The sequence below is a fragment of the Paramormyrops kingsleyae genome, chromosome 19 (genome assembly GCF_048594095.1).
Source record: "Paramormyrops kingsleyae isolate MSU_618 chromosome 19, PKINGS_0.4, whole genome shotgun sequence".
NCBI classification, from domain to species: domain Eukaryota; kingdom Metazoa; phylum Chordata; class Actinopteri; order Osteoglossiformes; family Mormyridae; genus Paramormyrops; species Paramormyrops kingsleyae.
In genome coordinates, this window is record NC_132815.1 from 23,790,747 (window position 1) to 23,801,795 (window position 11,049).

The 11,049-nt window shown below is 41.9% G+C and overlaps 3 protein-coding genes across 4 annotated transcripts; 2 read left to right on the forward strand and 1 right to left on the reverse strand.

Moving 5' to 3' along the window:
• Positions 1 to 1,420, forward strand: ttc32 (tetratricopeptide repeat domain 32). Its single transcript, XM_023806768.2, has 3 exons — positions 1 to 200; positions 295 to 461; positions 907 to 1,420. Exons 1-3 carry the CDS (start codon positions 85 to 87, stop codon positions 1,032 to 1,034), a joined length of 411 nt encoding a protein of 136 aa, XP_023662536.2. The 5' UTR covers positions 1 to 84; the 3' UTR covers positions 1,035 to 1,420.
• A 751-nt stretch (positions 1,421 to 2,171) lies between these two features.
• zpax1 (zona pellucida protein AX 1) lies at positions 2,172 to 7,014 on the reverse strand. Its single transcript, XM_023806645.2, has 21 exons — positions 6,838 to 7,014; positions 6,679 to 6,737; positions 6,241 to 6,336; positions 6,044 to 6,168; positions 5,823 to 5,966; positions 5,629 to 5,721; positions 5,368 to 5,538; positions 5,184 to 5,280; positions 4,887 to 5,107; positions 4,633 to 4,789; positions 4,358 to 4,563; positions 4,116 to 4,233; positions 3,843 to 4,042; positions 3,662 to 3,776; positions 3,425 to 3,594; positions 3,246 to 3,346; positions 3,049 to 3,179; positions 2,799 to 2,982; positions 2,591 to 2,732; positions 2,397 to 2,517; positions 2,172 to 2,298 (listed from the first exon to the last, which is right to left on the reverse strand). The coding sequence occupies exons 1-21, from the start codon at positions 6,858 to 6,860 to the stop codon at positions 2,228 to 2,230; spliced, it is 2,745 nt and encodes a 914-aa protein (XP_023662413.2). The 5' UTR covers positions 6,861 to 7,014; the 3' UTR covers positions 2,172 to 2,227.
• Positions 7,015 to 7,078: 64 nt separating this feature from the next.
• Positions 7,079 to 10,527, forward strand: LOC111841136 (delayed-rectifier potassium channel regulatory subunit KCNS3-like). 2 transcript variants are annotated; one of them, XM_023806646.2, is made up of 3 exons: positions 7,079 to 7,120; positions 7,638 to 7,838; positions 8,445 to 10,527. In XM_023806646.2, the coding sequence occupies exon 3, from the start codon at positions 8,519 to 8,521 to the stop codon at positions 10,019 to 10,021; it is 1,503 nt and encodes a 500-aa protein (XP_023662414.2). In that variant the 5' UTR covers positions 7,079 to 7,120; positions 7,638 to 7,838; positions 8,445 to 8,518; the 3' UTR covers positions 10,022 to 10,527. The 2 variants fall into 2 exon arrangements, with proteins under 2 accessions (XP_023662414.2, XP_072559032.1); XM_072702931.1 differs by lacking the exon at positions 7,079 to 7,120 and having other exon boundaries at positions 7,619 to 7,838.
• Positions 10,528 to 11,049: the final 522 nt, after the last annotated feature.

Sequence of the window (11,049 nt, forward strand, 5' to 3'; positions counted from 1 at the left end):
TTAGTGAATGCATGCCGCGTGACTGCGCTTGTCACCGGTACGGAGGAAACCATCGAAGCGATCTGGGATTTTTAAGGTTCTTAAATGGAAAACTACAGTTTGTCTGTTCTCGAAGAAGCAGACGAGGAGTTCAACAAGCAAAACTTTAATAAAGCAGAAGATTTATATACGAAATACATTGCATCGTGTAGGCAAGCGAGGTAACTCTAAGACACCTAGTAAGACAAACCTCCGATGCCGATTTTCCCCTTTAAAACACTTAATTTGTACTATTTGTTTCTTCATTTATTTTAGAAAACATGATGCGAATAAACTTGCTGTCGCTTTAAACAACCGCGGTCAGATTAAATACTTGAGGGTTGACTTTTATGAAGCAATGGAAGACTACAGCTCCGCGATAGAGGCAAACGGCCTTTTCGAGGTACCCTTCTACAACAGAGGACTCATACAATACAGACTGGGTAGCTCTTTTTGATAAATTTTTTTTGTAATTTATTTACCAAATTCATTCCATTGCTGCACCGAACTAGGGATTTACATGTACTAGTAATATCCCTGATAATTCCCGTGCTTGTCAGAAATGCCACACTGTATAGTAGTCTAAGTCCAATGATATACAGTAATTATAAATTATAAAATCATAATTTAAATCTCCAATGAAGTTGTTTTGTCCAGGTTTGTTAATGTAATTGTGTAAAGTCAAATGAAATGTTGATCCACCATAGTTTAATTTTGCCTACGTCACCACTAGATGGTGCCGTTGACTCGAGAAATTAATCAATTTTTAACAAATACCTATAATTAACCATAGCAAAATACAACCCTCCTGACAATGTAGTAAAGTACACACTTTAAAACAGTGATGTCGTTTAAATTAAATTTAAATGCGTGTTTTTTCTTTTCAAGGTTTTTTTGAAGAGGCAGAAAGAGACTTCAGGAAGGCACTGGAACTGAACTGTAATTTTGAAGATGCCAAACTGAGTTTAAAACAAGCAATAATTGACCGGGAAGAAAAGATTAAAAGAGGCTATTGACAACAGACAATTGGGGAATTTGACTGTAGTTAAAAATGTTACAATGGAAATTATGGGCAATTTTTAAAAATTGGTATTTTACTATTGCTGCTTGTGCCTTAGTTTAAAATGTCCATGCCATTGGACATCGTGTAAAAAATCACTATGTTCTGAGAAGTACAGCTTAATTCTGGGAGGGTTTAAAATTAGCACAAACCTATTCTTGTATTTTTAATTTGTATGTAGTCTATGCTCCAGGGCATCTCAGTGGCTAACACTGTAGGCCCCCCACTTCATGGTTTGTGGACTCTGGTTCACACATTCAAATGTTTAAAAGTGAATCTTTTCCAATTTTCAAAACACTATTCTGTAAGGCCTATTAAAAATAAAAACCATTTCCTGTGTAATTTTCCACTTTTCTTGTATTTGTACAGGTTTTCTCCTATAGTTCAAAGATGATCAAATTACCACTGATTGCTTAATTATGCCCTGTGTCACCTAGAATAAACCCCCAACCCTGTGAGCCACTACTCAAGTGGTATAGAAAATGGATGTATTCTGTATACTACCTTGGCATCTTTCACAAACTCAGATTCATGGTGGAAAGAGTAATATCTGGAATTAAAACCTCAAATATTTGAGGCTTATTCTGGAAGATTATCAATTCTAGAAGCACTTCAGCATTAAGGGAAAATTCTTGCACATAGCAAAAGTAGACCAACTATTAAAGCAAAAGCAACAACTGTCATCTGCATGGGCATTACTACAGCCAGTTTTTCTGGTGAGGTTGCTTGATCAGTTGGCTTTACTTAAGGCATCACACAAGGTGAGCAAATGCTGTTAAGTCATCCACAAGTGATAAAGAGCCCTCAGCTAGAGATTATACTGTCTGGTACTGCTAGGAGGGCCACAGGAAATTTGACTTACTGCACAGTCACACTATTGAAAGCCTTGTTTGCCATGCAAATAGCCATAGGTATCGCTTGCACAAGAGAATTCTGATGGGGCAGGTGAGCCTGCCCCCATCTAGTCATGGGCAAACTCAGCTGCTCCCCTTGGTGGAGCAAGTCATAACATCCAGGTGCATATCTAATGAAAATGCAGTTCTGGTTATTGGGAGTTTTAGCTATGTTGTCACATACAATGATCACACCAAAATAGATCCAAGAAGCTTTATTTCAAAGTCACATCAGCTGCTGCAGCCAAAGCTGCTTTTAACCCAGCATAACTGGGCCTGATGACACACGCCTTTTGACAGGGCCCTTGTGTGTTACGCTTCTATGCACTGCAACAGGATGGGGGGGGGGGGGGGGGGGAAGAAAAAAAAGTTTAGAAAATGATAGCTCGATTCAAGCAAAGTCCTAGGATTAATGTGAACTGTACCCCTTTTCAGCATGCTTGTTCCCAGTCTGCTTATGCGCTGCTTGTTCATACATTGCTTGTTGCAAAGGCTATCCTGGGGGCCACTGGCATCACAGAGGATGATATCACAATGCACAATGACCTAGGAGAAAAAGGGGGTGTTAGAACAGTACAAGCAGCTTCTATGCTTAGCCAGAAACTTGGTCATAGGTCACCTTCTCCTTTACTGCTGTGCCATTAGCAGTGAATGAGAACATGGCCATCTCAAAGCGCTTGAAGTGGCTGGGGAGCATCACCCGGGCATCAGCGGACACAGGGTGGAACAGCGTAGGATAACTGTCCCCAGGATTCTCACAGCTAGGGAGAAGGGTACAAGTTGGCAGCCATTTCTCAGTCACATACCAACTTGTCAGGTTTGTTTACCTGTCTACAATTAGATCCCACTTTGGGAAGGTCTGGTCATCCATAGTTGCCCAGCAGTTCTCCAAGAACAATTCTACCAATGGGTCAGTTGACTGCATAAGTTCCACCTCAAAGTATAGGGGCTGCTGCAAGTACTTTACAACTGGGTAGTCAGTATCCTGGTAGAAGGCAGTATATGATCCATCTAGAACAGGAGGACACATTAGTTGTCAGTACAGGCACCATTCTTTAATCTTGCTACTCCACTTACCCAGTGAAAGCCTCATTCTGACAGACAGCTTTCCTATTCCAGTTGCTGCAAGGGGCACATTCAGCTGGGCCCTGGTGTTGAAAGCCATCATCTGGGTGGTATTGATCACATAGTGACAAGATGCCTGTAGCCTACAAAAGCAGGCTGTTAGTTCAATACTGACCTCTTCCACAGATTAAGGAAAAAGTAGCCCTTACCTGTACAATGGTTTCAGACTAGTCTTTATGGAGGCATTTGACAGAGACTGCATCATTGGTAGAGTCACCACATTCTCATAAATCATGAGGTTCTTTGAGAACTGCAACAGGTAAAAGTAGGGTTACCCAAGAAATGCAAAGGCTGGGAACCATTAGGGGTGGGGGAGGTTGAAAGGTACCTTTCTTCTTGTTCCACAGGTATTCACCCCAAATGAGAAGTAGGCAACTCTATCATTGTAGAACACAGGTTTACAGCTGGGATCCCTCAGAGTCAGATACATGGGATTCAGTTGGGGTACAGACTCCACTTTTATGGCCAGCACAGTCATTGTGCCATTGGGGAAACATTCTGTAACAAGACTGATGTTTAGCTCAAGTAATTTAGTCCATTGCCAGAAGGGGAATATGCATCATACCTGCCATGGTCACAGGAAAGCCACAGGATATGGAGAACTCATTGTAGTTTGTATTGTTGACTGGATCCGAAAAAGTCATGTCCAGCCTGCTCCTCAAGGAGAATGGCTCAACCAGCTAAGGGTTAGGGAGATCATTTAGGACCAGCCAAATTAGAACAAGCCCATGAGGAATGCACATTACCTCATAGATGGCATCCACTGCCCTGAAAGGCACAGCAATACTGAAGTGTGTACCATTAGCCTCGTATCCATAACCACTGGCAATCTCAGTCGTCAAAATTGTTTTTCCTATCATGGTCAACATATTAGGTCCCATGCTGCCAAGTGTGACAGTGACATAGAAGTTCTCTTGATCACAAGTGCCAGTTGCAGTAGGCAGAACTAGAGGGAGAATACCAAGTTACCACCTATATTAACAGGATATCCATCACAATTACAGCCATTCATTTCTTACTTATGTCTTGCAGGGATGCTTCTAGGACAGCAGGGTGACTGAATGGGGCAAGCTCAGGGAGGATGAGCAACCCAAAGACTAGAGGCAGTATGAAGATCTTTACTTGCAGCTCTGTTGTCTGCAGGAACACAACTTATCACCAAGTATAACCAGTCACTGATTCTATAGTACTGTCTGCCTGACCACATGTTGACTGGAACAGGTTAGCCAAAAGTATGGGACAGCGCATCAGACTTACGTACATCTTTCAAGACTACAGGATCAGAGAATGGCACTTGTAATGAGAAGGTCTTTGACCCATTGGGAAAAGTGTTCTCAACAGCGAAGCCTTGGGCATTGGCTTCAGCCACAGACAGCAGCAGTGAACCAAGTGTGATGTTCACCAGCTGAACATCAGGAAGGAAAATGCCCAACACTACTTCAAACATCCTCTTCTGTGGGATAGTGTCTGAAGGCAGAAAACATTTGTCACAGTGGTGTTGAGTCAGTTGCTATATTCAGCTCACTGCATACTCACTGTCAATGAGATGTGGTGGCATGGGCCTGAGAGGGGTTGTAATGGGATACAGGACTTTGTATCTTGTGTCAGTATGCAGATCTTCCTCATGCCACAGCAGCTCAAGCATAGGCTCAACAGTGAAGGCAATGTGATACTGGTACCCTGGAGCATAACTCTGTAGTAACAAGCTCTAGTCAAACAGCTTGCATCATGCCAGGAAGTGTACCCCATCCCCACCACTTATCAAAACTAGCTAGGTGGCTTAGACAAACCTTGTAGTAACCATCCTGTGAACCCACAGGAATCTGAACAGTGATGTACAGATCCGTTACAGTTAACACATAGCCTCTGGATGCCATGGTTATGCCATCCAATTGCTCCCCATCAATGCCCATATGAACTTCCAAGAGTGTGAATGCAGCAGAGGTGAGCAGTGGGGAGATAATACGAGGCAGCATCCAAGTGATCAGATCCTCTGTGAATGAAACACCACCTAAAACACAGCAGGAGCTTTAGTTCTTGACAGCAACAGATGGCACTTTAAAAAAAAAAAAAGGTAAGTCACTCACCTGCAGGACAGGCTACTGCAGCATCAACCAGTGTCACCATCCATTTCTGCCTGAAGAACGTTGACGTTTTCAGCACATACATGGGTACTCCATCCACCTGAGGTTAACACCACACCCCCCCCCAAAAAAAATAAGAATTTTCCCCATGAAATACTACCAAAATCATAATGTATGGGCTGCTCACATCTGTCAGATAAGCCTCAGAAGAGTTTTGGGATCCTCTAAGCACTAAACGATTAGGTGAACTCTCCAGGCCATAGCCCTGCTTGAAGGCCTCTTCCACAGTTAAGGTCTTCTCCCCTCTAGGCATATAGAAGAGCACTTTCCACATTGTGTACTCAGACACAACAGGTTGCTAGGGGTAGGGGAGGAAAAAAAAAAACCCACACCATTTAGTCTCATCACCACCTCCAGATCCACACGAAGACCAAAGTTAAATCAGTACCTCTGGAACCACACTACCAGAACCTTTAGGAGGGGCTTTCTGACCCAAAGGCAATTTCACAGCAATGTCCAGAAGCTTTCTTCCAACAGACACCTAAGAACCCACAAAAAAAAAAAAAAAAAAAAAAGCACTTCAGAAAGAGTTCACACAGTTCAGGCCATCAGTTACAGCAGCCACGGTCACACCCTACACACCTCCATGTAGTTCCTGTCACAGAGGATCTCTCGGAAAGCCCACAGGCTACGCTTGCACATTTTAGAGACTATTTGTACAGCATCTTCTGAAGCAGTGGTGCCAGTTAGCCTAAGCCTGACAGTTGTGTTGAAGTTGTCATCATTCTGGATGAAGATGCAGAAGCACACAGTTACCATGCTTATCACCATAGATGACGATCAGCAGTGAGACAGCAAGTTACCAGAGGATAAGAAAAGCAGTTCTGCAAGGAAGCAAAGAGCCTGACGTTTCCCCAGGGGTCAGACTTCCTGCTGTAGCCACACTGTGATGCCAGATTGGAGGTTATGGGTACCACATCTGTACCATCTGCAATCAACAGACACATTCAGCAACCAGGCCATATTTCACCATTTAATGGTTATGATCTCTGGGACTTACAGACAGCATCCACTTCCAAGCTTCTCCCCTGCAGAAAATTACCGTCCACCATCAACCGCATTATGTTGCCAAGGCACTCAGCCACAATACCGCTACCTGGCAGCAAGATCAGCAGATTTACAAACGGTTATCAACACCTTGTCCAGTTTTACTACAAGGGTTGCCAAATGTCATGCATCTGGTGAGATACACATACCAGCAGCCTTAATTTTCTTGCGCTCACACAAGAAATCTCATGCCAAATCTATATTATTCCATTTTAAGCTAAGAATTAGCGCATTTGAGTTGTTTGCTAATCCGACACACCATTTACAAGGTATGAAAACAGTTAAACGTGTTGCTGAACGTCACAAGTGAGATTTTTAGTTCGAGACAAGTCTCACTCCGGCTAGCAGACCAGTTAGCAGCCCTGTGCTATAGGTTGCACCACCTGCCTACCTGGAGCATAACCATTTTTTGCTTCTATCCCCACAGCCAACATCAAAAGCCATAACGTTCTGTAAAGGGAGACAAATTTTAAAAAAAAACTGCTAACGCGGGTGAACATGCAAAACAAAAATAGGCTTAATTTACAAATAACTTCAATAAAACCATTACCCAAAGCCAACACGACGCGCCATTTTTAATCCCAGTAAGGCTGCCTTGAACTGCAGCTCAGAAATCAGCAAACTACCGAAAACAAACGGCAGCACTAACCAACCGCCCCTCGACTCCTGCTATAAACTTGAGGGTTTGCAGCCTCTGTGTAATGATTAAATTATCAGCCTATCAGTAAATTCATCAAATTTCCGATCCCCTTATTCAGGTAGACGGCTCGGGTTAGTTAATTAGTAATGTGGGTATTTTGTGAATTGTATGCTCCCCGTCCCTTTCCTAAATGGTTTGTAACTATGCATTTCCTACTTAAAAATTATCGTTTGGAAAAATTGAAAGTATTAGTGGTGTAATCTCTCATTTTAAAAAGTCTTGTGTTAGTGAAAAAAATAACACTTTAACATACATACAATACACAACCGAATGTAATTAACTTGTCACTTGATGAAAACAGATTCGAATATATATATATATATATATATATATATCTTTTACCTGTTAATTTATGATATTTTCAATAATTATTTTAGAGGAGAAGAAAAAATTATTCTTGTTTTTTTATTTTGGTGTCCATGCAGTTTCTCTTTATATACGTGTCTATATAAGTATATGTCACACTTGATTTTGAAATTTCTTTGTAATTACACGTTATCTGATCCATTCATTTACATAGCCTAAGTTCATTAAGGCAACATTAACGTTGCAAGTAAACCAATATTGCTATGCTAATTATTTCTAATAGAATATGTAATGTGTGAAATTCATCCATCCAGTTCATCTTCCAACCATTCTGTTTGTGACAGTCTAGTCGGCTTTTTAAACGCACACCCCAGCCAGTCCACTTTTCATCAGCCGGGACGCTTGTGCACCCTCGGTAGGATATTTATCAGCCCACTCCGGAGCGATGCTTTACTTCGCTAAACTGCACAGCACGGCGCTGCCAGCGTGTTTCAGCTCTTAAAAGAAGGTGTCGAAAATGCAGCAGTATCTCACGACCGGTACAGGTATGACTTTTTTTTTTTTTTTTTACTTAATTTTATTAAGATAGGCATAGGTAGTTTATACGTAATCCCGAGCGTGCCTATAGACATTGCTTAAAATACTCTTACAATGTTTGCGACAATCCTCAGTGAGCCATAAAGATCCGTCCATTATATGTAGATTGATGTCCTTCTTATAATCGAATATTTAAAGATCTTGCACATTCTTGGAAAAGTTACTTTTTCATTTTGATTTCAATAGAAAAATTTGTACGTATTTTCCACAGCTTCCCCTTTTCACAGAGGGTGCAAGGAATAGCAAATAGAGAGAGAGAGAGAGAGAGAGAGCAAGCAAAAGAGTCAGTGGCCAAACAAGGAAGTGTTGCTGAATGTATCTGGATGTTATTGTACTTCAATCACAAGTTCCAAGCTTAAGGGTGCCTACTGTCGTTGCACAGATACATTTTGTGCACATTTATCCTATTTATTATAAGCATTTGTGTAGTTAAATAAGGGGTAACGGGACAACTGATATGTATGTAAACTTAAATAAAATTGTGGGATTGTTTTTATTCTGTTCATTGTATTGCACGTTTTGTGATGTAAGTCATTTCGATTTTGATTTTATAGGTCATGGGACCGTACCCCAAGCTTGACCCCCCATCTTTAGAGGTCAAAACGTAAATTACAGCATTAGCTCCACCATGGTGTATGGACAGGTCCTCCACAGGTTTGGGGTGCAGGGTAAACTAATTAATCTGAACGTGGGGGGTTTCAGGCATATGATGGAGCACGACACACTCCTCCGCTTCCCACACACACGACTGGGTCGTCTGCTGGACTGCCGGTCTGAAAAAGCCATCCTGGAGCTCTGTGATGACTACTGCCCCACAAACCAGGAGTTCTACTTTGACAGGAACCCTCGTGTCTTCCACTGTGTCCTCAACTTCTACCATACGGGCCAGATCCACATGATGGAGGAGTTCTGTGTGTTCTCTTTTAGCCAGGAGATTGCATATTGGGGTATTGAAGAACTCTACATAGGTCCCTGTTGCAGTATTCAGTACCAGGAACGCAAGGAGTATATTGAGGACAGGGACTGGGACATAAGAAGTGATGAGCAGCAGCCCAGCTTTGATTCCTCCTTTGAGGAGCTGTCTGCCATGGACAAGGATCTGGAAAGGTTTGAGGGCACATGGTGCTCAAACTTCCGGCGCCAAATCTGGCTTCGACTGGAGGACCCTGGGCATTCAGTCTCTGCAAAAGTAATCATGGTGGCCTCGCTTAGTGTCGTGCTGACATCAATTGCCGCCATGTGTGTTCACAGCATGCCCGAGTTCCAGCGCCTAGATTCTAACAATAGGCCAGTCGAAGACCCGACTCTGGCCGTCCTTGAGATCGCCTGTGTGGTCTGCTTCTCTGCTGAGTTTTGTATAAGACTTGCTGTTACCCCATGCTTGAGAAAGTTCCTGGGAAATCCCCTGAATGTTATTGACTTTGCCTCAATTTTACCATTCTATGCAACGCTGGCATTTGAGATGGCGGGCAACGGGAATGAGGAGGAGAATGAGAACCTGGAGAATGTTGGCAAGGTGGTGCAAGTGCTGCGACTGATGAGGGTCTTCCGCATCTTGAAGCTGGCCCGTCACTCTGTGGGCCTACGTGCCCTGGGGGCCACCGTGAGACATAGCTACCATGAGGTTGGACTTCTTCTTCTCTTCCTTTCTGTTGGGGTTTCCATCTTCTCTGTACTTATCTATTCAGTGGAGAGGGAGGAGGACAAGTCAGAGCTGGGCACTATTCCTGTAGCCTGGTGGTGGGCTACCATCACCATGACAACTGTGGGCTATGGTGATGCGTGCCCAGTGACGCCAGCAGGGAAACTGGTTGCCTCCCTGTGCATCATCTGTGGGCTGCTTGTGGTGGCTCTGCCAATCACCATCATATTCAACAAGTTCTCTAAATACTACCAAAGGAGCAAAGTCATGGATGTTGAGCCTTGTGGAAATAGTGCTGTTGCCCAAGATCCTAAATTTCAATACTGTAATATTGGTGACCCATTTGCTCAGAAGATGCACTCTTTCTTTGGAACTTTCCCCTCAGTGGGCATTGAGGGTTCTATGGTAGATGATACCGATGCACTAAGTATCCCAGAATCTGAAGTGGCGTTTGGACCAGTCATGCTTCAAAATGGGGATATCAAGTAAAAATGTCTTCCTCTAATGTGATTTCAAGTTAAAGTTATGGGCCATCAACATTTAAGGTCAGAACTGGGACTGTTTGCGTCACTTCGCAGTAATAAACACAATAATAATATTAACAGCACTAGCAGAACAACACTGCACCAAACAGTGCATAACTCTGGAAGAAAGCTGTTTAAATCAGCCTGAAACTACAATTTGGTTCAGGATTTGTCAAGAAAATTGTAAACATTTACAACTGCATCCAACTGAGCCGTGAAATAAATGCAACAATAATATGCAAATGTGTGGTCTGAACCAGGAGCAGGTAGAATTGTGCTTAAACTGAGCTGTGCATTTTGGTCACTTTCTAAGATTTGTTACAAGATATTTGTTCCAGAGGTACATAAAATGCTGTAATAAAACATAGCCATTGTATTTATGCTTTACACCAAAAACACATATTATGCAAAAATACAAGAAATATATTATTGTATATTAATATATTATTTTCCATACCCGTAAGTAAGCATGCTCCTGGAATAAAGCATGGAATAAAATTGCTTAAATAAAGTATGATAACCAATAATTATGAATTATTTGTTTACTATTTGTCTATCGCATAGTGTAACATATACTCTTATTGTGTTATATACTGTTTTTGGAGGCAATGTTATCAGTTGTGAGTGATTTATAATCACTGATGTCACTTCTCTCCAAGCCTGAATCTCTTCCAGCATATTTGTTTTTGGCTAAGTGAATATCCATCTAGCCTTTGGAGTAAGCAGGCATTTCCTCAGTATATTTAAACAGGATTGTTCCTCGTTAGTTAATGTAAATATATAGATGTTGTAACCTTAGACAGATAAGCATTGATTGCTAGGGAATGGGTCTAAATTACATGCAACTTTAAATATGCTTATTCTGTCTGCTGATTACCTATCTTTGGTAACTTATAGGTAATAACATTAGAAGAATGCGAAAAAAAATTAAATATATTAAATTATTAAATCTCACCACAATGTAAGGGTGAAGATCTGTGACATGTTTCTGCT

What these genes read in the sequence shown, in the direction of transcription:
- ttc32 (XM_023806768.2), top strand. Translation starts at nt 85, where the DNA reads ATGGAAAACTACAGTTTGTCTGTTCTCGAAGAAGCAGACGAGGAGTTC. An exon ending in GCATCGTGTAGGCAAGCGAG is followed by an intron (nt 201 to 294) that starts GTAACTCTAAGA and finishes CATTTATTTTAG; the next exon opens with AAAACATGATGCGAATAAAC. An exon ending in ACTCATACAATACAGACTGG is followed by an intron (nt 462 to 906) that starts GTAGCTCTTTTT and finishes TTTCTTTTCAAG; the next exon opens with GTTTTTTTGAAGAGGCAGAA.
- zpax1 (XM_023806645.2), bottom strand. Translation starts at nt 6,860, where the DNA reads ATGGCGCGTCGTGTTGGCTTTGG. An exon ending in AAAAAATGGTTATGCTCCAG is followed by an intron (nt 6,337 to 6,678) that starts GTAGGCAGGTGG and finishes TCTTGCTGCCAG; the next exon opens with GTAGCGGTATTGTGGCTGAG. An exon ending in GCACAGCAGTAAAGGAGAAG is followed by an intron (nt 2,518 to 2,590) that starts GTGACCTATGAC and finishes TTTTTCTCCTAG; the next exon opens with GTCATTGTGCATTGTGATAT.
- LOC111841136 (XM_023806646.2), top strand. Translation starts at nt 8,519, where the DNA reads ATGGTGTATGGACAGGTCCTCCACAGGTTTGGGGTGCAGGGTAAACTA.